Source organism: Gracilinanus agilis, chromosome 3 (genome assembly GCF_016433145.1).
Source record: "Gracilinanus agilis isolate LMUSP501 chromosome 3, AgileGrace, whole genome shotgun sequence".
NCBI lineage: Eukaryota > Metazoa > Chordata > Mammalia > Didelphimorphia > Didelphidae > Gracilinanus > Gracilinanus agilis.
In genome coordinates this window covers 243,851,776-243,876,713 of record NC_058132.1, presented here as the reverse complement: position 1 = coordinate 243,876,713, position 24,938 = coordinate 243,851,776, and the positions used below count along the sequence as shown (strand labels likewise).

At 35.9% G+C, this 24,938-nt stretch overlaps 1 protein-coding gene across 2 annotated transcripts in view; it reads right to left on the bottom strand.

Moving 5' to 3' along the window:
• NFE2L2 (NFE2 like bZIP transcription factor 2) overlaps nt 1–24,938 on the bottom strand; it is a 47,071-nt gene that overhangs the window by 11,928 nt on the left and 10,205 nt on the right. Inside the window, exons 1-2 of one of the 2 annotated variants that reach the window (XM_044669755.1) lie at nt 24,130–24,144; nt 5,992–6,046 (exon numbers count right to left, since the gene is read on the bottom strand). The exons of the other annotated variant lie outside the window; for it this stretch is intronic. Of the exons in view, the coding sequence (XP_044525690.1) occupies nt 5,992–6,046; nt 24,130–24,134 (60 nt within the window). The 5' untranslated portion in view covers nt 24,135–24,144. Of the gene's footprint in view, nt 1–5,991; nt 6,047–24,129; nt 24,145–24,938 lie in introns of those variants that run through there. 2 annotated transcript variants of the gene reach the window in all.

Below are 24,938 nucleotides of genomic sequence, written 5' to 3'. Positions count from 1 at the left end.
CATTATCTTGGGGTAGTTCTCCATTTATTTATTTATTTGTGTTATATATATGTATATATATATATTTATTTTTAAGACCTTACCTTCTGTCTTGGAATCAATGTTGTGTATTGGTTCCAAGACAGAAGAGTGGCAATGGAGGTTAAGTGACTTGCCCAGGGTCACACAGTTGGGAAGCGTCTGAGGCCAGATTTGAACCCAGGATGGACAGCCTGTCTCTAGGCCTGGATCTCAATCCACTGAGCCACCCAGCTGCTCCCGTGGTTCTCTATTTAAAAGTACACTTAGTTATTATGCAGGCTCTAACCGCAGCAGGTACTGCATTACTTTCGTTTGGTTCATTTTTTAATCTTTTTTTTTTTTTTTTTGTAATCTCCTACTTCTCACAAAGATTTACATTAATATACTGTTAAAACTTTTCCAGTATAAGTTGCCCAGCTATTTCAGAGCAAAATCAGGGATGTAGCATAAGCTGTATACAGACCCTGCTACCTTCTGGAAGAAAGGCTCACATAAGAATTCCTAGGAACTTCATTAAAAGGCTGTAACAATTTAGGGAAGGTTTATTTCTGGGATGTCAATGTTCTAACTATACTTCTAAATAGCAGAATATGACTTACACAGATCTACTTTTAACTCTTGTTAAAACTTTTTTCAGGAGACCAGCGACATGCTCTCCCTCTGCAACATCCTCCCTCTCTCTTTTAATTTTTAGTGACAGGACAAGTATGGCCTCTAGAAAAAAATTATTTCTCTAAATTACGTAAACATACCAGAAAATGATGGAAAATGGAGGGAAAGAGGAAGGTAAAGAGAGAAAATGGTTTATATTTAAATAATTCTTTGGATTCCAAAAATAATTATGTCCCAGATTAAATTAATAAGAAGCATAAATATGTGGGCATTCATTATAGCCTCACATATGGAAGATTTTTGGCAAAGAGAACTTATTAATCAAGGGGCAAATCTATTGAGATTTGTTTAGTTTGACAAGTCCTCATTATCCTGATGCAACAGGAAATAGAGGAAGTGATTATATAATGGCTTAAAAAACTAAATGGAATTACAGGGAAAACCTATTAGAATAAGTTTCTTAAGAAATAGAAGGCAGCATAGTAAAATGGAAATAGCATTTGATTTGGCATTGGAAAGAGCCAGGATTCAAATCCTGACTGTGAGATAAATATTTTGGGGACCTCCATCCCACATATCCCAGTGGCAGGACATAGAAATCAAAGTCATGTGTCTGGTGGCGCAGCCAGCATCCTGATACAGGCCTGGCATAAAGTTGTATTACATTTGAAAGCCACTAGGCAACAGAAAGATCCGGGGCTGGGAGGAGCATAGGTTTGAAAAGCTAGTGGGGGAAGCTGATATATAGTTGGGAAATCTTGAACCATATTATACTTTGGAGATCTTGAATATTAATTTTAAAATCCACACTGAGGAGCTCTCTTTTTCTGGACTGGACCTGAACTAACTCTTTCTGGGCTGGCTCTCTCCCCCTGAGCCCTCTTATTTGAGTTCTTGATCTCTGAGCAGCAGAGGTGGCTCTCAGTGCTGGCTGCTATGGGGAACTGGACTTTTTGGAAAGGCTAGAAATCCAATTTCTCTCTCTCTTTCTCTTTACTAATAAATGCTTATAAATACAGTAATAAGCCCTCTAATTCATTTTTATTTATAACACAACTCTACCACTTACTACCTGTGTGACCGTAGTTCATTTGTCAAAGATGGGGTTGGTCCAGATTTCTTTTGAGGACCTTTCTGGTTCTAGGTTCACAATCCTCCTCTTCCTCCTTCTTTTTCTTCTTTTAAACCCTTACTTTGTCTTAGAATTTATACTAAGTATCAGCCCCAGGGCCAAAGAGCAGTAAGGGCTAGGTCAGTGATGGTGAACTTTTTAGAGACCAAGTACCCAGGAACTGTACCCTCACACCACCTGTGAGCTTCCCCTCCTCCCCTCTTACCCCAGACAGGGGAGGGAGGAAGCACTCCCATTGGGCTGCTGGGGAGAAGAGCAAGTGAAGTGAGGAAATGTCTTTGGGTGCATGGAAAGGAGGAGGGAAGCGCCCCCTCCAGCATGCACGCCATAGGTTTGCCAAAATGAGGCTAAGAAGTGGGGGGGGGGGGCAATACCTTGGCCATGGTCACACAGTTAGGAAGTATCTAAGGCCAGATTTGAATCTAGGAAGGACCCAATCTCTAGGCTTGGCTCTCTATCCACTGAGTCTTCTAGTTACTCCATACCTTCTTCATCTTGGTACAAATGTTTTCTCTATTGTGTATTTATTACAAGTTACTGGTGAATAATTTTTTTTCAAAAGTACTGTATTTGCAAATAACAGAATTGTGTCACTAACATTGCAATAATCTCAGGAGATCGAAACCTTTGGATACAACAACAACTTATCCAAATTTTCCTTTTAAAAACTTGTTTTTATAAAGACTTTCCCTAATAGCTTAACAATAGCAAAATTCTCAGATTTATACTAACAAAGACAAGGCAATTTCTTAAACCAAAACAGTTAACAATTTAATAAACTGGGGGCAGCTGGGTAGCTCAGTGGAGTGAGAGTCAGGCCTAGAGACAGGAGGTCCTAGGTTCAAACCCGGCCTCAGCCACTTCCCAGCTGTGTGACCCTGGGCAAGTCACTTGACCCCCATTGCCCACCCTTACCACTCTTCCACCTATGAGACAATACACTGAAGTTAAGGGTCTAAAAAAAAAACAAAAAAACAATTTAATAAACTGAAAAGTAATTTTCCCACTTTGCCCTTTCCTTCTTTGAGGAGGTAATTGCTTTGTTCTTTAATTATAAAGTAGTCTACCTATACTTGACCTGGCATGTTACTATATACAAGTATTTCACAGGCGGCTTCCTAGTTTACAAAGACATTTCTTTAGCAATGACTCAATGATCTATGAAATATGAGTCTCCCAATTTACAACAGCCAACTTATAACACATGCTCATCATGCTGTCTAGTAAATTGCTGCAGCACAATACAGAGCTAAAGTTATAACCAGACAATGAACCAAATATCCAACACAAATTACTTTCAGGATGAAAATATGTGTCTTGACCTGAAGAAGAAATTGTGGCTGGCAGCTCATTTTTGAAACAGTGGGTTAGTGCCATCTGCTACAAGTACATCATTCTTATTTATGCTTTGGAGGTTATACATTTAGCATTCCAAAAGAGACATTTATTCTTTTTTTTCTTCAACCCTTACCTTCCTTCTTGGAGTCAATACTGTGTATTGGTTCCAAGGCAGAAGAGTGGTAAGGGTAGGCAATGGGGGTCAAGTGACTTGCCCAGGGCCACACAGTTGGGAAGTGTCTGAGGTCAAATTTGAACCCAGGACCTCCTGTCTCTAGGCCTGGCTCTCAATCCACTGAGCTACCCAGGGGCCACTGAGACTTTTATTCTTGAATAAAGTACTGCTGATAGTATTCATAATGAAAAAGATGTATGTAGGGGGTGGGTTGTGATTGCCTAGTAAGATCAGCACAGCTCAATGAAAGAAACCTCCTTTCCCATTCTTGAAAACCACAATTTATTTTATTTTTTGAAAACCACAAATTTAAATTACCCATGTAAAGGTAACTACTTACCAACCTACAAGTAGATCATGTATTTTCTAATTAAATCTAAATTAAATCATCATTAATGAAAAAGATGGACTGTGGTTGTCAGCCATCTAACCAATGAAACGTAGCTGCTAGGTAGCTAAGCAGATAAGAGTGCTGGACTTAGAATCATTGAGAGCTGAGTTCAAATCCAACCCCAGATACTTGCTAGCTGTGTGGCTTTAGGCAAGTAACTCAGCCTCTGCCTGCCTTAGTTTTCTCATCTGGGGCAGTTAGGTGGCACAGTGGACAAAGTGCTGGGCCTGGAGGAAGACTCATCTTCCAGAGCTAGGAGTCTGGTCTCAGACATTTACTAGCTGGGTAACCCTGGGCAAGTCACCTAAATCCTGTTGACCTCAGTTTCCTCATCTATAAAATGAGCTAGAGAAGAACGTGATAGACCACTCCAATATCTTTGCCAAGAAAACCTCAAATAGGTCCCAAAGAGTCAGAAAGGGCTGAAATGAACAAGAAAATGAGGAAAATAACAGCACCAACCCAACAAGATTGCTTGAGGATTATGGGAGTTAACATATGAATGGGGCTTTGCAAACCTTAAAGCATTCTATAAATGTTTGCTGCTTACAAAGCCCACAATAGAACCAAGCTATCTGGGCCCTACTGGGAACATGCCAAGAACTCTTTACTATCAGACAAATACTGAGTTGCGCAGATATACTGACCATGATGCCAATATTGGTGCCTCTGAGCAAGCCTGCAATCACTCACCACTGACTTGTAAAAGTCATAGAATGGGAGTTAGGAGGACCTTAGATCACCTAGCTTATTCCTCATCTCATTTAACAAATGAAGAAACTTATTCTCAGGGAAGTGAAGTGATCTGGCCAAGGCCACATGACCACATCCCTCTTCTAAAACACTTGTTTGTCTCTATCTCTGTCTTTTACTGGTCTGTTAGGCCCAGGCAACTCCTTAAGATGTCAGATGGTAAAACAGTTGCCTATGTGAACTGGCAGTTTCCCTCTCAGGTTAAAAAAAAAATTAAGGAAGTAGTTTGGAATAGTGGTAAAAATGTTGGACTAAAAAGGATGCAGTAGACTTCAGGTCTCATCTCAGCTCTGTAAATAACTAAGATTAATCATGTCACAGATCTCTGGTGACACTGGACTGTTTATAACTATCTCAACACATAGTATGAAGACCTTTAAGCTAATAAAACTAATAACTTTTGTGGAGATGCAAATATTTAGATAATAGTACAAATAGATTAGTGATCTTAAAAACAATTTTTGGAGATAATTAAACTAGATTATCTTTTCTTAGCTCTAAAATTTTATAATTCAAAGTTATGTTTCCAGTTGATTAATATCCTAATCCCTGAATGGAATGCATATACAAAATAGATAACCATTTAGCACAGAGTAAGCTGGGTAGAGGGTTGATAAGCAAAGAATTTTAATGTTCCTTTTCATGAAGGCTGAAATGCATCTCTTTGAAATATCCAAACACAAACTTCTATAATGTTACACAAGAACTGTAGTGAAACCTAGGGTTTTATTCATTTCTTTTGTTATACCAGATTGTGTATTACATGAAATATTGTTGAAAATAGTGGGACATAAGCCGAAGCTTTTAAGTTTCTTGGTAATTACACTGTTTATAATGGAATAAGATCAAAAGAGAATTAATGTAACTTTTATCCTGGGGAAATCACTGATGGATGACAAATTTAAGGTACATTAGTCATTTGTTGTATTTATAGTGTGCTCACTGTACAAATAACAGAGCTCTGGTTTCCAATGATATAATTTTTAGTGAAACTCTGGAAGAAAAAAAAGGCTAAGTTTAAAAAACATCCTATAATCTATCAAGTCTCATTCTTTTGTCTCCCACTCTCACTTCCTATGACCAGCTCTATTCTGTCATCGCAATACCAAGGAGATATTTCTTTATATGCCTTTCACTAAAAATTATTAAAAAGAGAGGCTGGCAATTTTGCTGTTTAAAACAGCAATTTAAAACAAAACTAACTTTCTTGGGGGAACTAGGTAGCTCAATGGAAGAGACTCAGGTTTGGAGTCAGGAGGGTCCTGGGTTCAAATTTGACCGCCAAAGGCATCTCCCAGCTGTGTGATTCTGTGCAAATCACTTAAACCCAACTACCTAGACATACTACTCTTCTGCCTTAGAGCCAATACTTTGTATCAATTCTAAGCTAGAAGGTAGAGTTAAAATTTTTTTTTTGTAACTATGTAACAAATAGATAACCATTTAGCAGGGCTATACTGAGAGGAAATACATTAGACAACTCCTTTTAAAGCATCAGTATAGTGATGAAAAGACTACTATATTTGGTGGAAGAAGGACTTGGGTTCGAAGTCTGTCTCTTTTACTTACAAGTTTGTACAAGCTCGAGCAACTTGTTCCCTTCTCTGGTTCTTGGTTTCCACATCTGTAAAAAATGAGGGAACTGAACTAGACCAAGGTGGCAAATAGGAATGCATTTGAAAACACTTCCTGTTCATTAATATTCATTCCAACTTGAAGAAAACAAAATCTCACTTGAGTCCAACTCTATTAACTTCAAATAATTTTTTTTCATAAATAGTAAAAATGAAGTGCTTGAAAAAAATGTTCCTATAAATGATTCAGTTACTTTCACACAGCTGCATATACACTATTTAAATAATAATAATAGTAATGTTCTTGAAAGGCTGTACCAAAGTTCAATCTTTTAAAGAATCCTTGTAGTGCTCCTTTTGTGGTGGCAGAGAATTGGAAATTAAGGGGATGTTCATCAATTGGGGAATGGCTGAATAAATGGAGTACTATTGTGCTGTAAGAAATGATGAACAAGATGATTTTGGAAAGAGCTGGAAAAACTTTCATGAACTGATGCAGAGTGAAATAAAGAGAAGCAGGAAAACATTGGGCATAGTAACAGCAATATTATGGACAACCAACTGTGATAGACTTAGCCTCTCTCAGCAATGTAAGGATCCAAGACAATTCTGAGGGACTTATGACAAAGAATGCTATCCACCTCCAGAGAAAGACCTGTTGGAGATGGAATGTAGATCAAAAAAAGATTTTTCATTTTTGTTTATTTGGGTTTTTATTATGGGACTTTGGTTTTATATGATTAGTCTCTTACAAAAATGAACACTATGGAAATGCTTGATAATACATGTATATATGTATTATATACATGTATATAATGTATATATGTATAATATATGTATATATACCAAATTGCCTACCAACTCTGGGAAAGGAGAAGGAGGGAGGGAAACAATTTTGATCTTATAACTTCAGAAAACTTATGTGGAAAATTGTTATTATATGTAATTAGTAAAATATCTTTATAATTCTGGAAGAAAATAAAGAATACTTGTAGTGAATCCTTTATAATATTTTTATAAAGCAAAATATTTAATTCTGACTTTCCTAAAATTTCTTAACTGGATGTGTTCCTTTCAAGTTACAGCATATCTTCTACTTCGGTAGCTTTGGGGATCATCTAGCACTGTGCAGGTTTTATGTGGATAGTTGACAGGTATTAAATTGTTGATGGACTGTTAGGTTTAATTAAAGGTACCTATAAAGTACTAGCACCATTTCAAATTGGGTCTACAACATTGTTATTCAAGGTAAAAACTAAAGAGCAAAGAAAACTTTCATGGTTACCCAGTCTAACTGCTCTGGATCAGATATTACTGATATCTATTATCTATTTCTATAATCTATTTCTATAATGAAAAACAGCATAATGTGTGTATAACAGCATGTGACACAAAGATTCCTGTACGAATGCTATAAAGATAAGTTTAGTTTTAAATTTTAAAGGGAAAAATGTCAAATTATGCTACATGCTAACAAGAACATAAGATAACATTTTTTCATAATATGTATATAGTACATTTTTTATATGTACATAATATAAATGTAGTACTATTTAATGTAGTACTTTTTCTTAAGAGGCAGGGCAAATTAAGAAGGCTGACCTACTTAACAGCTCCTTGTGGAACATGAAAAAGAGGGCAAAATAGCAGAAAGGGGTCTAAATCTGCTACCAGGAGACCCAGAATTCTGGCAGAGACTATATACTATGTCACTATAAAGCACTGGAAAGTTTCTTAACTTCTCCAGGATATCAAAGTCAAAATAGCTGATCCCTAAGGTGCCCTCCCACTTAATGAGAGTTTAAATATATTCTTATTAAGTACATTTCTCAAGCACAGAAATTTAACCATTAATTTTATTTAATAATCATGTTAACATAAAGCAGTTTTCAGAATATATTGTTTTAACTTAAGAAATTGTTTTGTAGAGAACTTCAAAATAAAGTTTGGGATTATCTATTTAAATCCTTAAAGGAAAAAAAAGGCAATTCTTGTAAATGGTGCAAACACTACAAAAGGTATTTTCAAACCAACTTTTCTTTTCTTTTTCTGTTTTTTCAATATCTACTTCTTTAAATTTATTACCAACTAGCTTCATCTCTGAACCAAGTTTAGAGACAATGAGCTCTGACTTAAGCAGTTACAGGACAAAATCAATTATATGTAAATAGAAGCAATAAGAAAATGATATAGGATAAATGCAAATCTTCTCATTGTAAAACTATAATGACCACCCTTGATTTTTGTTTATTTGGGTTTTTATTATGGGATTTTGGTTTTATATGATTAATCTCTTACAAAAATGAACACTATGGAAATGCTTGATAATAAAATGTTAGGTTATGTTTTTAGAGTTAACTTCAAACTCTGAAATGCTAGATTCACAGAAACCTAAAGAAGGAAGATCTGAAAATAATCAGTTATTATAAAAACAAAGTTAGCAATACTCTAATGTGCAAGTGATATATACTGCATCACATTGCTTGGTTTTCTATGTATTATACTTATATTTGTAATTAACATATTAGATCTTCTTGTTTCTACCATGCAGAAAGGGTAAGGAAGGATTTAGGGAAGAAGGGCATCTTCCATTTCTGGTCACTTTTCCAGCTAATGCCATTACTTAAAAAAAAAAAAAAAAAAAAAAGGCAATGGTGGTTCAAAATCAGTGTAAGAACCAATTCTGTAGGTCAAGTCAACAAACATTTATTAAGAACTTACTAAGTGCAAGGCATTGTATTAAACACTAGGGATACAAGAAAAGGTAAAAGACAAGAAGCTCTCGGTTTTTTGGAGGATACAACATGGAAACAACTATATTCAAATAAATATACAGGATAAATTGGGGGATAAACAAAGAGAAAGAATTACTGTTAAAGGGGGACTGGGAAAGGTTTCTTATAGAAGGTGAGATTTCAGCTAGGACTGTTGGGAATGCAAAGAAATCAAGAGACAATGATGAGAAAGGAGGGAAAGAATTCCAGGCAAAAAGGAGAGCCAGTGAAGATGCAATCAGTTAAGAAATGGGACTTCTTGTGTGTGAGAGAGAGTTCAAGACATGGAGTTAAGATCATTTACCTGGTAAAGCCATCCTGGAAGGCAATTCTTGTAAATGGTGCAAACACTACAAAAGGTATTTTCAAACCAACTTTTCTTTTCTTTTTCTGTTTTTCAATATCTACTTCTTTAAATTTATTACCAACTAGCTTCATCTCTGAACCAAGTTTAGAGACAATGAGCTCTGACTTAAGCAGTTACAGGACAAAATCAATTATATGTAAATAGAAGCAATAAGAAAATGATATAGGATAAATGCAAATCTTCTCATTGTAAAACTATAATGACCACCCTTGATTTTTTTTATTCAAGTATTTAGCTAAGATAGAAAAGCTTCTACTGTAATCCTTCACCTTAATTTTGTGAATGCTTATATTTTAAACACGTTTGTTGTAGCCAACATATTATCAAGCTTTCCTTTTTAATCCATTCTGCCAGTCTTCTATGAAACCAACTTTTAAAGACAGATTCATCTCAATCTTTAATACAAGGCTCTATAAAGGAAGAGATCCTGCATTATTTCTCCACTGGGGGAGGAAGGGAGAATGGGGACCTTGGGACACAAAGAAGACTCTTGGCGTCATTGATTTTTGTGAAGTGATTACCTTCCATCTGGTAGACTTCCTTTAAAAAAGAAAATTATTTTTGCCAATTCAGTTTGCTTCTAACCCTCTAAATTTCAGTGCCCTGGAGCAAAGTCCTATTTCCCTACCTAAGTGATATCTCTTCTCTAAATTTTACCAACTAATTACAAAGACTCTATTTCAGCTGGATGAGTATCTAGGGTTATTCTATGTTGGCCTTAGAAACAACCACTTTCCTTCATTGAATCAAGCAGGAAAATCCATTAAAGTTTCTGTTCAGTAACACATAGACCAAAAAGTAGTGGTTCATGAACATGAATACTTATTTTTTTTTTTAACCTCAGGTAGTTCATGGAAGAATTTTATCTGTGTATATTTTAAGTTAAAATTTGGAACACATTCTGACTCTCTAATTTTAAAAAGTATAAACTACAGCCAAAAACTACAATTGGTGTAGATACAGAACAAAAGTTCTTTATCATTTTTTGTGTGTCATGGATAAACCCTTTTACTGAAATACAGTTTTCAAAATAGAAAAAAGACAAGCTTGTAGACCTCAGGTTAAGATACCTGAAATAGAACAACAAAATGCTCAAGGAAGTTTCAAATCAGTGATTTTCTATATGGAACAAAACTTTGTTTGGGGTTTACTATCTTTGAGCTTGAAAAAAAGACTTGTATACCTGGGTAAAAATCTGGAAAAATTGTAGAATGTGAGAGATGGAAAAGCCCTTGGAAATTACTGAGTTAAACTACTTCAAATTAGAGCAAAAAGAATGAAAGTCACTTAGTTTAGAATGGTTGGTTCAAGGTCATAAAGGTAAGCAATGTCTAAGTTAGACTCAACAGTCACATGACCCTTGACTCCCAGTGAAGGATCCTATACAAGAAGTTTTCAATCTGTAGGCTATGGAATTTATTCAAGGGGTGTGTATTGCCATTTTCATCTTAATTTTATTCCATAAAAATACAGTGATTCAATATCATATGCAAACTTCTGAAGGCAAAGTATCTCACACACTATATTATACTTTCCAAATGTAATTTTTATGAATAGTTCCTAATGTATTTATGTAAACTGTTGTGATATATAAAAACAATTATGAACCTGAAATCATATTATATACATTTATAATCAATAGATACTAATAATACAACTGCTATTATGAGGGAACCACAAATTTTGATGTTAAAAGATTCTCATTTAAAAAAAAGGAAATTCCCCACCTAAACCATATTGTAGTTAGCTTTTAATGTCTGGATCCCATAACACAGAAAATCATGTGAATGATATTAATATTCTGTATAGAAATATAATTTATATTTTTCATCAACTCAAGTTGATCATACTATTATCCTATATAAAACTTCTCTTGCTGCCCCTAAAAACTTTATTTTTTTTCTCTAGTGTTTTGAGGAGTTAAAAATGTTTTTATTACTAAGATCAATTATATTTTTGATGTCAACAAAACAATATTTAAAGGTCAGAGGTGCAAAAAGCACTGGACTAAGAGACTGAATATACGGGTTCTAGTTCTGGGACTCTGTCTCTCTGATGTTGAACTTCCTCATTTGTAAAATGAAGAGGCTAGAAGTGGCAGATCTCTAAGGACCATCTGATTCTAAATTCAATTATTTTATTTAACATATAAAGAACACTGAATTGTGAATCACAAATGTCACTATATGTAGTAGCATAGTTTTCCCAAAGTGAGTAAGCCTTCAATAGGGCTGAATTGAAGAGAACTCTTACTAAATGACTCCCTGAGGACAAATCAAACATATTAGGAATATTAATACTAAGAAGAATGAATTTTCAAATAATCCTCTCCCTCAAAGAGTTAACCAGTCTCTACAATCTTGAATCTTTGTGAGTACTGCAACTAAAAATATGAATTATTTGATTACTTCTCAAGGTTATTTCTTAAAACTTCGCAGATTATAAAGGTTTCACAATTCTTCAAAATGATCCTGATTACTATAAAGGCCACATGAATGATAGGGAAAAATATCAGGTTATTTAAATGGCCTTAGAAGAGGAGAAAAATAACTTAGAAGGATGGCACTTTCCCAGTGCCAGGAATGGTAGAGACTTACTAAATGTTTGCTGACTGATTGATTACTCAAAGGATAAAGCTACCAAAATTAGGGTCTTATTTGTAAATGATTCTCAATGCTAGTTTAGTCTGTCTCCTTAAAAAAGAAGTTGGTTAGTATTATAACTAATTTCTCCTTTGATACTGAATAGGCCATTAGCAATAGAAGGATTAAAAAGGGAAATTTAACAATAACTACATATGTGAATATATATGAAAATATACATATATTGCATATGTGTTTATATATACACCTATATAACCTATATAACACTTTATATAAAATACTTTCATATCTTTATAGTCAATTTAATGTATATTAAATAAGAATAAAAATTATTGGCTAATGCTGTACAGATCAAATTTCATCCATTTCCAACTTCAAACTAAGATCTTGTTTTGTTATGATGGGAGGAGGGGAAAGGGGGGATATTTAACTGCCCATTCTTCCCATTTACTAACTAAATCATTGTCCAGCCTCTCACAATGTTAAACTCAAAGGCTGTAATTGAAAAAGAGTCAAAATTCCTATCTCTGTTCTTATTAATTACATTTAAATAAATCAATACACTCTCAAAATTTCAACTCTAAAGCAACTCTAGAATTAATTTACTCTAACTCCTTCATTTTTATAATTGAGCTCTTTAAATTGAGTTTTAAAATTGAAGCATGAAACATGCTCAGCAGAAATAAGAGAAAAGTATCTAAAGCTAGAAATTTCAAGAATCATAAAAAATACAAGATATTAGAATTTCTTTTCTTGAGAGAATTCACAGTGTTGCAGAAATGGCAATGAATTGAGTTAGGAAACTAGTGCTGATCTCATAGCTTTGTTACTAACCAGCACTGTGAGTTGAGGCAAGTTATTTCATTTCTGAATGCTCCCATTTCCTCAAAATAGTGTATGCTAAACACATGCTATGCTAAATAGAAGATAATACATAAGATAACATTGAATTTTCCTTCTATCTATACATATGAAATGAAATTGCAAGAAGCATCTAACTTCTAGGCTTTGGGTTTTAACAACTTATTAAAAAGAGGATCTAGTAATAACATTTATTTACTAAAAGTTCAAATAAATGGTATCAACAACATAGCATCAATCTTTTAATTTTTTCTTTAACACTGTAACATCCCTGAGGATTCTTAAATATGATTGGGAAAATTCCTATAAAAGAGCTCCTTAAACCCTGAAAATTGTTTTACCAGTAGATATTCTGACTTGTATAAAGGCATTAATAGCATGTTCATCAAATTTGCAGATGACACAAAGCTGAATATAATAGCTAACAGACTCAATGAAACTCAGAATCCAAAAGTCTTATGGCAGGCTATAGCACTTGTCTAATACAATAGAGTAAATGCAAAATTTTGTACTTGAGTAAAAAAACAAAAAACAGCTTTATGAATATAATATGGGGGGAGGCATGACTAGAAAACAGTTGTTCTGAAGAAGATGGGGGACAGGGCTTAACATAGATGACAAATTCAAGGAGTCAGCAGTGTGAAGAAGACCAGCCAAAAAAAGCTAGAATGTAAAACAATTAGTATAGCTTTCAGGAATAGATCCACTGTACTATGGCCTCATCGAACTCATCTAATAAATACTGTGATATGGTTTTTGGTGAGATGGTTCCGAAGGATATCAATAAACTGAAAGTTCCTGAGAGGGAAATGGATATAGTAAAGGGTCCTGAATCTAGGTCCTATGGTAGTGTTTGAAGGAATCCAGAGAGAGAGTCACCCTGGATAAAAGAAGATCGGGAAGAAGAGTAGATGTGATAGCTATCTTCAAGTATTTGAAGGTCTGTCATGTGTAGGAGGGATGTGACTTGTCTTGTTTGGTCCCAAGGGATAGAACCAGGAGAGTTGGGTAGAAGTCTCAAAGGGAGGTAGTGGTTTTCCCCACTTCTTGGAGATCTTCAGGCAGTTAGGCATATTATAGTGGTGATCCCTGTCATGTATGAACTAGATGGCCATTTCCAGCTCTCAAACTCTATCAAAGATTAGGAAAAGATTATGTAAGCAGGAGGGGGACAAGGACTGAAAATAAGCTGACTTAATTTAACACTTCTCTGAAGCTCCATCTACTTCACTTGCCTCTGGATCTCCCTCTTTTACCTTCCATACTAGGGCATTTATTCATTCATTCATTCATTCATTCATTCATTCATTCATTCATTTATTTATGTATTTATATTTTTAAGTATATAGAAAGAAAGGTCAAAGAAGGTAAACCACATAGATCATGGTGAATCTTCTTGGTCTTAAGCTATGGAAATTCCAGATCCTCAACTAATATTTGAAAAAAATAGAGGAAGTCTGTATTACAAAACCTCAGAACCAAATTAAGTTCCATGAGCAATGTTTCAGGCAAAGTCTACAAGAAAGATACTTTTGAAAAGGCTATCTTCTTTCATTTCCCCCCCACCCCCTTCCGAATCACTACTGCAAATGTAACATCCAAAGCAAAAGACCCTAGAGAATTTCTCCTTTCCTATGTGCTATCTTAAAGACCAACAATAAAATAAAAGCAAACAACTAAGTCTATGCTGCAACTGAGAGTGGTTTTTCTTACCTATTAGAACCATAGAGGCCTCAAGACAACATTTGCTTGTATAACAGGCCTATCAGTAGCAGAATGCCTCTTTTAATATAAGTTTTTAATTTATTTCCCATTTTAAAAATGATTGTGACAAATGAAATCTGGCAACACCACTTCATAACTCGGCTATAGCAACAACTTTTAAAATTAGTCTTCTCTCCAGACTCTTCTCCCCTTGACACCTGTCCTTCAAAACAACTTTTGATTATATTCAAAGTCAAGAATTTATTTATTGAGGGCCCAGCCAACATGAACTAACTCCATTAGTCCAGTACCTATCCACTATACTCTGCTGCACCTTGTTTAACAATTCAATTGTTCTTTTATTCTCTTATTTAAATCAAATACTTCCTCCTACTTGATTTTGGTATATTAATTTAATTTTTTAACTTCCTTAATTTAAAATGCTATTCATTTTTTTTTCACCTATAAGCTTTCAATGATTTAAATTTGCCTATGCTTTTGGTAGGACTCTAAAATCTATCTATTTAGCATTTGTAGTTATCTTTAAACATAATGTTACCACAATTTGGTTTTTAGACTTACTAAAGTTAGTTTTTATTTCCAGTTAGGCCTGCATTTTTTAAAAAAAATCATATTTTCAAAGCTGATCACTAATTATATTGCATCATGATTCATAAACATATATTTTTTAATTTCTGCATTTCTTAGATTTTTTTATAACTTCTCTGAGATCTAGGAGATCATTCTGATAGTTTTACAAACAAATATGTTGAAGAAATTATTTTCATTCATATTTTCTTTACTGGTCATTCACAGCAGGAGACTATTTACCTTTCATGGTTATCCCCATTCACTGGTCATTTCTTGAAGGAATCAGTAATTACGACACCAGATGAAGTCAGAATCCAAGTCTATACAGATCTTCCAGAGACCTGTTAAATTTGTTTCCTACTTCATTCCCCATTCTATCCCTAAAGCTTGATCTAAAAATCCCAGAAATAAATACTAGGTCTTTGAAAAACAAACAAAAAACTTCCCTTATTCTAATAGCTGAAGTGTCTCCCTGAAAGATATAAGAACAGAGTAATTCGATTAGCTTTTAATGACTTTTCTTTTTAAAAGTATAATGGGGGGCAGCTGGATGGCTCAATGGGTTGAGAGTCAGGTCTAGAGACAGGAGGTCCTGGGTTCAAATGTGACCTCAGACATTTCCTAGCTGTGTGACCCTGGGCAAGTCACTTGACCCCCATTGCTTAGCCCTGTAACAAATAAAATTAATATAGAAGGATATATAAAGATATTAGGGTTTAAAAAAATGAATTAAAAAAAAGAGCATTTAAAAAAAATATAATGGCAGTAGAGGGAGTTTCCTTACCATAACTCTATAGCAGTGAAATCTCAGATCTAATCCTTATCCCTATGCAATTGTGGGGCAAGTAGGTGGCACAGTAAATAAGAGTCAGGCCTGGAGTCAGATCTGGTTCAAATCTGACCTCAGATAATTCCTAGCTGTGTGACCCTGGGCAAGTCACTTTACCTCAATTGCCTAGTGCTTGGCCTTCTGACTTGAGTTGTTAGGAAAGAAAGTAAGAGTTAAAAAAAAAAAAAAAAAACAATCCTGCAATTTTATCATCTGGTAGGGAGAAACATTAGCTGGTATGATCGGTCACATCATATCACCTTATCAAGTCTCAGAAACCTACAATGATATATGTATGGGGGAAAAGGGAGCTTGATGGTTACTACTGCTTACTTCTCCCCACATCTCTTCTGACTGCTAAGACTTCCTCAGACACATGTAAAGCTGGAATTTTCCTAAAGGAAGTCCTTACCTTCAATTCAGTAAACATTTATTAAGCACCTATTATGCTAAAGCTCTGGGGATTAAAAAAAAATAACATTCCTATTCAAGGAACTTATATTCTATCTACTGTAGAGAAATATGTCTATAGATATTTAACTGACAATACCTCCTTGGCCTCCTCTCTCTTCTGATTGGAGTGTTTGAGGGTGGAGTACCAAATTTCTCCCAATACCTACTTAGAAGACAGAAAATGTACTTGTCAGCTCATTGCACTCTGCATTATTGCTCTGCCTGGTTTCAACTCCATGGAACAAGATGGCCCCTATTTGAATATCTTCTGGTCTCTACTTCCCTCCTCTTTCTGCCTCCTTTTGTGTGTTGTCTCTTCCCATTAGAATGCAAGCTCCTTACCAGTAGGGACTTTCTCTTTATTAACTATTCCTCCAACTTTGTATAAGCATCTGGCATATAGCAGGTGTTTAAGAAATGTTTCTTGGATTTCTAGATTAGATAAATATATAATATATGCAAAGTAATTGGGAAGGGAGACCCTGCCCTCCTTTCCTGACTCCATCAAATTGAAGATGTTCTCTCCTCTTTGCAATAAAATCCCTGTACAATAATAATCTGATCATAATGCTGGTTTAGCACCCAGTTTTATGTCATGAGGAAGATGACATGTAGAACCAGATGTTTAGAGTTCAGAAGGAACATTAGAGATGATCTAGTCCAATCCTCTCACTTTGTAGATTTAAAAATAAAGGTCCAACAAGGTCATCCAAAGTCACACTGCGAGTTTAGTGATAGATTAGAGTCATTTTTTTTAAACCCTTACCTTCCTTCTTAGAATCAATACTGTGTATCGGTTCCAAAGCAGAAGAGCAGTAAGGGTAGGCAATGGGAGTCAAGTGACTTGCCCAGGGTCACAGAGTTGGGAAGTGTCTGAGGACAGATTTGAACCTGAGGACAGATTTGAACCTAGGACTTCCCATCTCTAGGCCTGGCTCTCAATCCATTGAGCCACCTAGCTGCCCCCTAGAGCCATTTCTAAGGACATATCCAATTTTCATCTCATGACTTCAGGGACTACTTAGGTCCTAATACTTACTATTACATCACTGGAACAACATCTGCAATTATCCTTTATCAAGAGTCACATGACTACAAAATTCTCTCTAGAGGATACCTCCCCATCTGTGAAATAACTAATCCAGATATTGCCACAACTCAGGAAACAAGTGAATTTTGTGTTCTACCATATATTCTTTTCTAAGCAGAAGTGACAAGGGCCTAAAATAAAAACCATCAGGATGTGGAAGTCTCTCAAATTCTGGAAAAAGACTCTCAATTGTCTTGGGATGCAAATTATAAATAGCCTTTGACTTGTCTCCTCTTCCCAATGTGTGTGGGATTTTTGAGTTCTGAGGGTAAGATTGGATTGCTACTGAATTAGTACATATGGTTCAAGAACAAAGTATCTGGCCTAAGTGATGCCCAATTATGAATTATCATTTTATGTTATTTGTGATTCCCCACTAAGAATTCAATGCAGTAAGGATACAGATGCCAAAGCAAAATGGTACCAAGTGTCCAAAAGCTTACATCCTATTAGGAAAAGCAGGATATACACAAAAGTAAATACAACATATGTACAAAGTAATAGGAAGGGGGACTAACAACTGTGGGAATCAGTAAATGTTGCACTTAGGAGGTAGCACTTTGGCTGAGCTTTAAAGAGATCTATAGACTCCTAGAAGTAGAAGTGAGGAGAAATAAATTCCAGGCATGGGGGACAATAGGAGAAACAGCAAGTAGGCCAGTTTGGTGAAGGAGAGCCATGTGTCATAAGTCTTGTCAGGCAATGGCCAGACTGAAGTGCAGAAGTCCCAAATAGAGGAGTCTGTATTTCATCCTGGTGGTAACAGAGCCATTGAACCTTTTTGATGTGTTCAGAATGCATGTTAAGGAATCTCATTTGATTTGAAGAGGGAAGAAACTTGAGGCAAGGAAGCCAATTAGGAGAGTATTGAAATAGTCCAGACAAAAGGTAATGGAGGAGCCATGATAGTAGCTAAAGGGATAGATGTTAGAAATATTATGGAAGTAGAAATTAATTAAGTGATTGGATGGATATGAACAAAAAGAAGAGATGAGGATAACTCCTACCTACATACCTCTGAAAGAAACAAGAAAGTCAAAGAGAAAGATGGATTCAGGTAATGAATTCTGTTTGGATTATGATGAATTTGAGACGTCTTCAGGATATCCATTCAAAATGTCCAGGTAGTAGTAGGTGATACTACAGTAGTTCTGCAGCTCAGGAGAAAGATAAGGATTGGATATAAAGTTTGGAGTTATTTATCCAGGGATAAATTCCACGAACCTGTGGAAACTGATGAAAATACCAAAAAGGTAATTCTTTCTTTAAAAGAGAAGGAAGCCCAGGCTAGAACGTTGGGGGACACTGATAAATATACAGCAAAGGAAGAGGACAGAGAGCTAAAAGGAAAATCAAGAGAAACAGTGTCCTATAAATCTGCAGGAAAAAAAAGAATAAAAGGTAATCAATTGTGTCAAATGCTACAGAGGTCAGAAAAAATAAGGATTATTTTAAAAGTCAGTAGATTTAGCAATTGAGATTATTCCATAGTCTCTATCATCTCACTTTCAAAAACCATATAGATATTCTGAAAACCAACACATCAAAGCAAAAGCTACTTTAACTTTTGGATAATCTAGGCAATTGGATAGAAGGTTCCACCAAGATGGGTTAAATAAGAATCCAAAAAGAGAAAGATACTGGAAACAATGAAAGCAGGCTGGCTTTGCTTCTTTTTTTCTTCCAGTTACTTTCTTGAAATAGAAGTATATTTTAATCCTATTACAATAAGACATCCTTACCTCTGCCTTTTAGAACCATTTGCTTCCTCCAGGTTCAACTCAAGTGCTATTCATCAAATGGAAGTTTTCCAGGCCTTATTGTTTGTATTTGACCCCTCTCCTCAAATTACTTTGCATTTGTCTTTCAAGCAATCAATAAACCTTTATTAAGCATCTACTATGTACTAGGCACTGTGTTAAATGCTTTTATGTTTATATGTTGTATCTTTTTCAGTAGAATCAACCTCTTAAGAGCAGAAATTTTTTCTTTTTTGTTGCTGTATCCCTACTACTTTGTCCATAGGAGGCAATTTAATAAATATGAATTCAACTTAATTAACTGAACTGAATACTCAATATAAAGATAAAGATGAGATAATTCCCCTTGCCATTTCTTTCCTCACAAATTCTCTGTATTTTTTTAAAACAAAAACCTGAATTCAGGTGTATTCCTATAAGGAAGGGAAAGGAACCCCCATATGAAAGACATTAAAATTCCAAATTCTCCAAATGTCACTGTTTTAGATTCCTTAATTTTTTTTAATATATGCCTTAGTCAGGTGCAATACATTTATTTTAGAGCTAAGGGTGATTTCAAAAAACAATTTAGTATTAGGTAAAATGTACTAAAAGCCAACATCAAAATCCTGGGGCTAATCAAAAAAAATAAAATAAAATAAAACTTATTAAGAAAAAAAAAAGAAAGTTGTTTATACTGAACACTCAACATATTTACATATATCCAAAAGAAAGAGGCACTGTCAGATTTGCAGTTAGGGAATAACAACTGTATACCATTTTGGTTATACTCTACAAAGTCTGTACCAAACAAAGCATTTGAAGTTTGAAAGAGATGGGATGTACAAGGAAGATACCCACTCCCTGATCTATTAGCAGTGCTGCAATTATTTACTATTGTGTAAATGAGCTTAAAAAAAGATAGGCCTAATTCCATACCTCAGAAGTATATATGTGGTAAAATCAGTATTCATTAAACCAAATTTAGGCCCTGTCACAAGGTCCCTAACACTCAGGGAGAACCCATTACCATGAGCACAAAGTATTACTTCAATTGTCAAGCAAGTCTTTACAAATCAGTCACAGAAACCAAACAGAGAAGGGTTGGGTGACTTGTCCAAGGTCATACAACTAGTCAAGGGCAGAACTGCAACTAGAATCAGATTTCTTGGTGCCTGTGCTCTTTCGACTAGATTCCAAAACTGCCTCTCAGATGGAAATAAACTGTAGGTCATTATGTAATATCCCACAATCCTGATTCCTAACCATTCTGTGTTAACTAAATTTTTCTAAGTTAGCCCCAAGTAATTCAGCCTTCAAGTCATTGCTACTGTGGTAAAGTCCACATTCCAAATGAACAACAGAAAATTTTCCTAACTCAAACAGAGAAAAGGCCTTTGATGACACAGATGTTGCTCAAGCTTTTAGGAGGAGCTCATCAATTATTATTTATTGAATTTCTGAAATGTCACCTTGAAACAATGTATAAAAAGTTCCTGGTATCAGTTAAGTGTCCAAAGATAAACACGTTACCTAAAATGACAGTGTGAAGGCCACCTAACCAGATGCTCAAGCTTTCCGTTCAACAAAAACTCATTATATGAAAGGTACTGCAGGAAATACAAAGAAGAATGAGACCAGCTCAAGGAGCTTACAATCTAGCTGGAGGACTAACAAATTAATGGAATAAACACATGAAAAGAAGTAAAATAATAGGGCACAGCTAATAGTCAAATGAATAGTAAAATTTTATGAATGAAGAGAAAGTAACTATGAATTGAACAGGTCAAATATTTTTCTATCTACCTGAATGACTTCCCTTCTTATCTGGTCTTTAAATAAGGCAGTGTATTACTGATATCACAGTCTAAAAGTTGTAGTTTCAAAGCTTGAAAGGAAAAAAAAAAGTATTTAGACTTTTAAAAAAACCTTCAGATTATGCTGATATACTAAATTATAATAGCTTTCAGAGTCACTTATTAACACTGCCCAATAAAAGATGAACTTGGCTCTCAAATTTCATTTTGTAGAGTCTTTGTGTTTATTAGTACTAGAGCACTAGTCAAACAAACCCAGAAAAGGAGCTATATTCAAAAGTTGACCTTATTCTTCATATAGCTAGGTACTGCCACATTTATAAAAAATATGTTCTATGACATGTACTTTCCATTCTTAGACTTAATTCTAGTATTTAAAAGTGTATTTTTTGTTGCAGTTGCTCTCAAACAGAAAAATTCCCTGGATAGAGGATGGATTATTAATCAGTAAGTGTTGTAATGAATTTTTTATTTTCTTGCTCATAATCTTAAAATATATTTATATATTTAAAAATCCAAATATTGTATTTCTAAGAATATTTCTAACATTTTCTAACATTTTCATAACTTCAATAAAAAAAATTTAAAGCATACCACTATCGATTCAATTACCTTTTTAGTTAACACTGACAATTCAAAAATTGGGAATTGAACCACCAAATAAAATTCAGTTATCATCATTACACATACATTGTGGTACAAGTATATTTCTTAGTGACTGGAAAATAGTTTTAAAAGAAGCCATCTACTCCTTTAGTTTTTCTGAGTTTAATCTACTTTTAAAATGTGAGATTTTCATCTCAAAGTCAAATATATTTCTAGTATACAAGTACTTTCTTTAGACTAGAAAGTGGATAACAGCAACTTTAAGAGAGAAGGGAGAGAGGGAAAGGGAGGGAGGAAGGGAGAGGGGGAGAATTGAGACAAGAAATATTTTTTCCATTTCTCCTGGTTATATTTAGACATTAGCAAAATAAATGCCTTATGCTCTTAGGGATTTGTGCCCATAAATTATTCTGATATTCTGATATCAAAATAGATTGATATTAAGGAAGGCATATAAATAAATAAAAATATATATAATTAGACTCATTTTAACTTCTTGTTATTCACAGAGAATGAAAGCTTGTCATTACAATTTAAACTTACCAGGAACAACTCAAAAAAGCCTATTATTTTTCCTGTGATATACTGACGAGAGTTGTACATGTCCTCCTACAAGATACTTCCAAAATATCTCAGGATGCTTCATAACTAAAATGTCAAGTTTCTCCTTAAATTGAGATGACTTATTTTTTCTCTCATTTTTCTTTTGTACTGGACACTTTTACCACTGTGGTGCAAAACTAACTGCATCTCTCATCTGCAGCACAATGCACAAGAAAATAAATGTAAAGCTTTTATGATGGGTATGGAGAACTGCAAGTTATACTTTCTGACTTCCTTCTAGATATTTTCTCCTATGTAAAGAGGGTGACAGAATATCTTCCAGTACAATATTTTTAAAAGGAATAGTTAATAATAATAATAATAGCAGCATTTATATAGTGTCTATTACATGCCAAACACTGTGCTAAGTACTTTTTACAAGTATTATGTCATTTGATCTTAATAAATTAGACTCGTTTTATTTTTCCACTAACTTCAAATTCATGCTTTAAGAGATAAAATTTTGGCATTTTGTTATAGGTTCATTCTTCATGTTCGTTTGTTTTTTAAGCATGAAATTTTAGGGCATATTTGAACAATATTTTCCAAAACATTCTCCTTCTAACAAAAATGAATCTTGAATAGTTTTATATATATTTTCAAAGAAGCATCTACACAACCTCAGTTTTGGCTATAAATGAATACAATAGTACATTCACTTTTATAACAGTAAGCCAACAAGGTACAAAATCAAAATCATTCTTAGGGAATGGTTCAAGACTACACAATTTCATAAGGATCTATAATGTCCAGAATGAATATTAAAAAAAAAAAAAACCCAAGACGAAAAATGCACTCTTTTAGTATTAGTACCAAGCCTGGATGACAGTTTTCAAACATGAAGGCATTTAACACTTGATCAAATTTAAAATTTCCTTAAACACGATAATCTTTGGAAAACTTCCTTTAAAAGCTCAGAAATCTTAAATCTTTTCACTTTTCTAACTATATCACACTTTAAAAATATGCTATGATTTGAAATAATAAAGAACTGACTTCCAATTCTTCTTAGACTGCATAACTTGCTAGCAAAAGATCATTATGAAACACAAGAATCCCACTATAGACCGTCAGAAAAAAAGGCAGCGCTAAAACTGAGAAATTCTCTAAAAGAGGGGTAGATGGGTAAAAAGACACTCAAGGTAAAGAAAATTAGATAAGTAATTTTAAGTACAATTTTTAATATTTAAGCATAAACCTCATTTTATACAAAGAAATACAATTTCTATTCTACGATTGCATCCCTTACCCTTGGCAGCACAAAATTGAGCATATCCTGACTTATACATTTTAGAATTACAATCTGAAAAGCTAAATCCAAAGACAAAGCAGCCCTGGGGAAAATAACAATTGCGCAACAGATCAACAGCTCCAACTTGTCCCTGGCCTTCAGCACTGTAAAAGGCTGGCACGCTATAAGCAGAAAGGGGCCAATCTAGGGCAGCTGTGACAAACAACAGATAACTTTCACTAAAGCTAGGGAAAAACCATTCGGATAGGCTCCACCGAGGCGAGAAATAAGCACAAATTTATAAATACTGGAGCTCGGGGGGCCTGGATGCTTGTGATTTGAAGACCAGATAGTATTTCCAAAATCCTCCAGTTTTGTATAAAGAGAAGAAAATGGGGTGCTGAGAGGTGGGAGAGGCAAGATACACTGAACTCAATTCCCAATTCTCATTCCTGATAACAGGGAGTAAATGGCTCTTCTGAACTTCATCGGATGCAGAATCCAAGTTGTGCCTCTCTTCTATCCTGGTCCACGCCTGGGTACCACTGTCAGGGACACATTATTAAGCTTTGCTTCATCCAGTCTCTCAGGGCGATCTAGATCACTCTAGCTACACGAAGCTTAACGGGTCTTTTAAAAAAATGTTTTCCTCTGTAACCTAGAAATTACTAGTGGGAAGGGTGGGCATGATTAAAAACCACCCTTTCCTTCCCGTGCCCCAATGATGCAGTAATGGGGTTTGGGAGGAAAGACTATGAAGATGAATCTCCACGAAAGCCCAGGCTTCAAACCCAGATGAGAGTCCCGCATCAGGGGGGCTCGTCCACTCAGTGCAGACCCCAAGGGGTCCAAGTCCACTCCATACCTCATTCTCCCCCTGGCGACTAAGCTCGAAGGCTTCAAGGCCAGGGAGAGCAGCTCAGGAATGGATGGGTGGAGGTACGAAAGAGGCCCGAGTAGGCCCTGGGGGCGCCCGGGGGAGCTCGTCCTCCCCTGACAACCAGACCCCAGGGAAAAGCGTAGGGGCGGGGCGGCGCAGGGTCCATCCCCACCCCCTCCCACGCGGCCAGCGAAGGACCAGCGACGCCTCCTCACCCCACAGCCGCACCCGCGCAGCCGCAGTGCGCCGACCGCGGGGAGGAAGGGCACCCGGAAGAGGCTGCGGGGGCGGGAACAGCTGTTACCACCCCCCCCTCCTGCTTCCCGACGGAGCTGGGAATCCCCGCCCCCTCCCGCGTCTCCCCTTCTTCCTCCCTAAGGAAGGAGACCTGGCCCACTGGGGCCGGCAGGACGCGCGTGACAGGCAAAGTCGGTAGTAGCTGCCCTCCCTTCTCCGCCCCGCATCCACTGCTTCATGGGGACTTCCTCTCTTCGACCCCCACGGGCGCCATCCTCCACCTCTACCCCTCCTTTCTCCCCTGGGAAAGTCGAGTTATATTTTTTTCTATAGTTCCCGCCTCCTCGGCGACCCTGGCCCTACCCGCTGGTCCCCACTCGCCCGTGGACTCTCCAAAGATGAGGGAGGGAAGGAGACAGTCCCTTTTCTCCCCACTCCCCGTCCCTGCCCCCATAGGAGTGACGTCTTCCCCCCCTTCCCCGCTCCCGTAGGCGTGACGTCTGCCCCCCCTACCCCGCTCTCGTAGGCGTGACGTCTGTCGCCCCCCCCCACCCCCC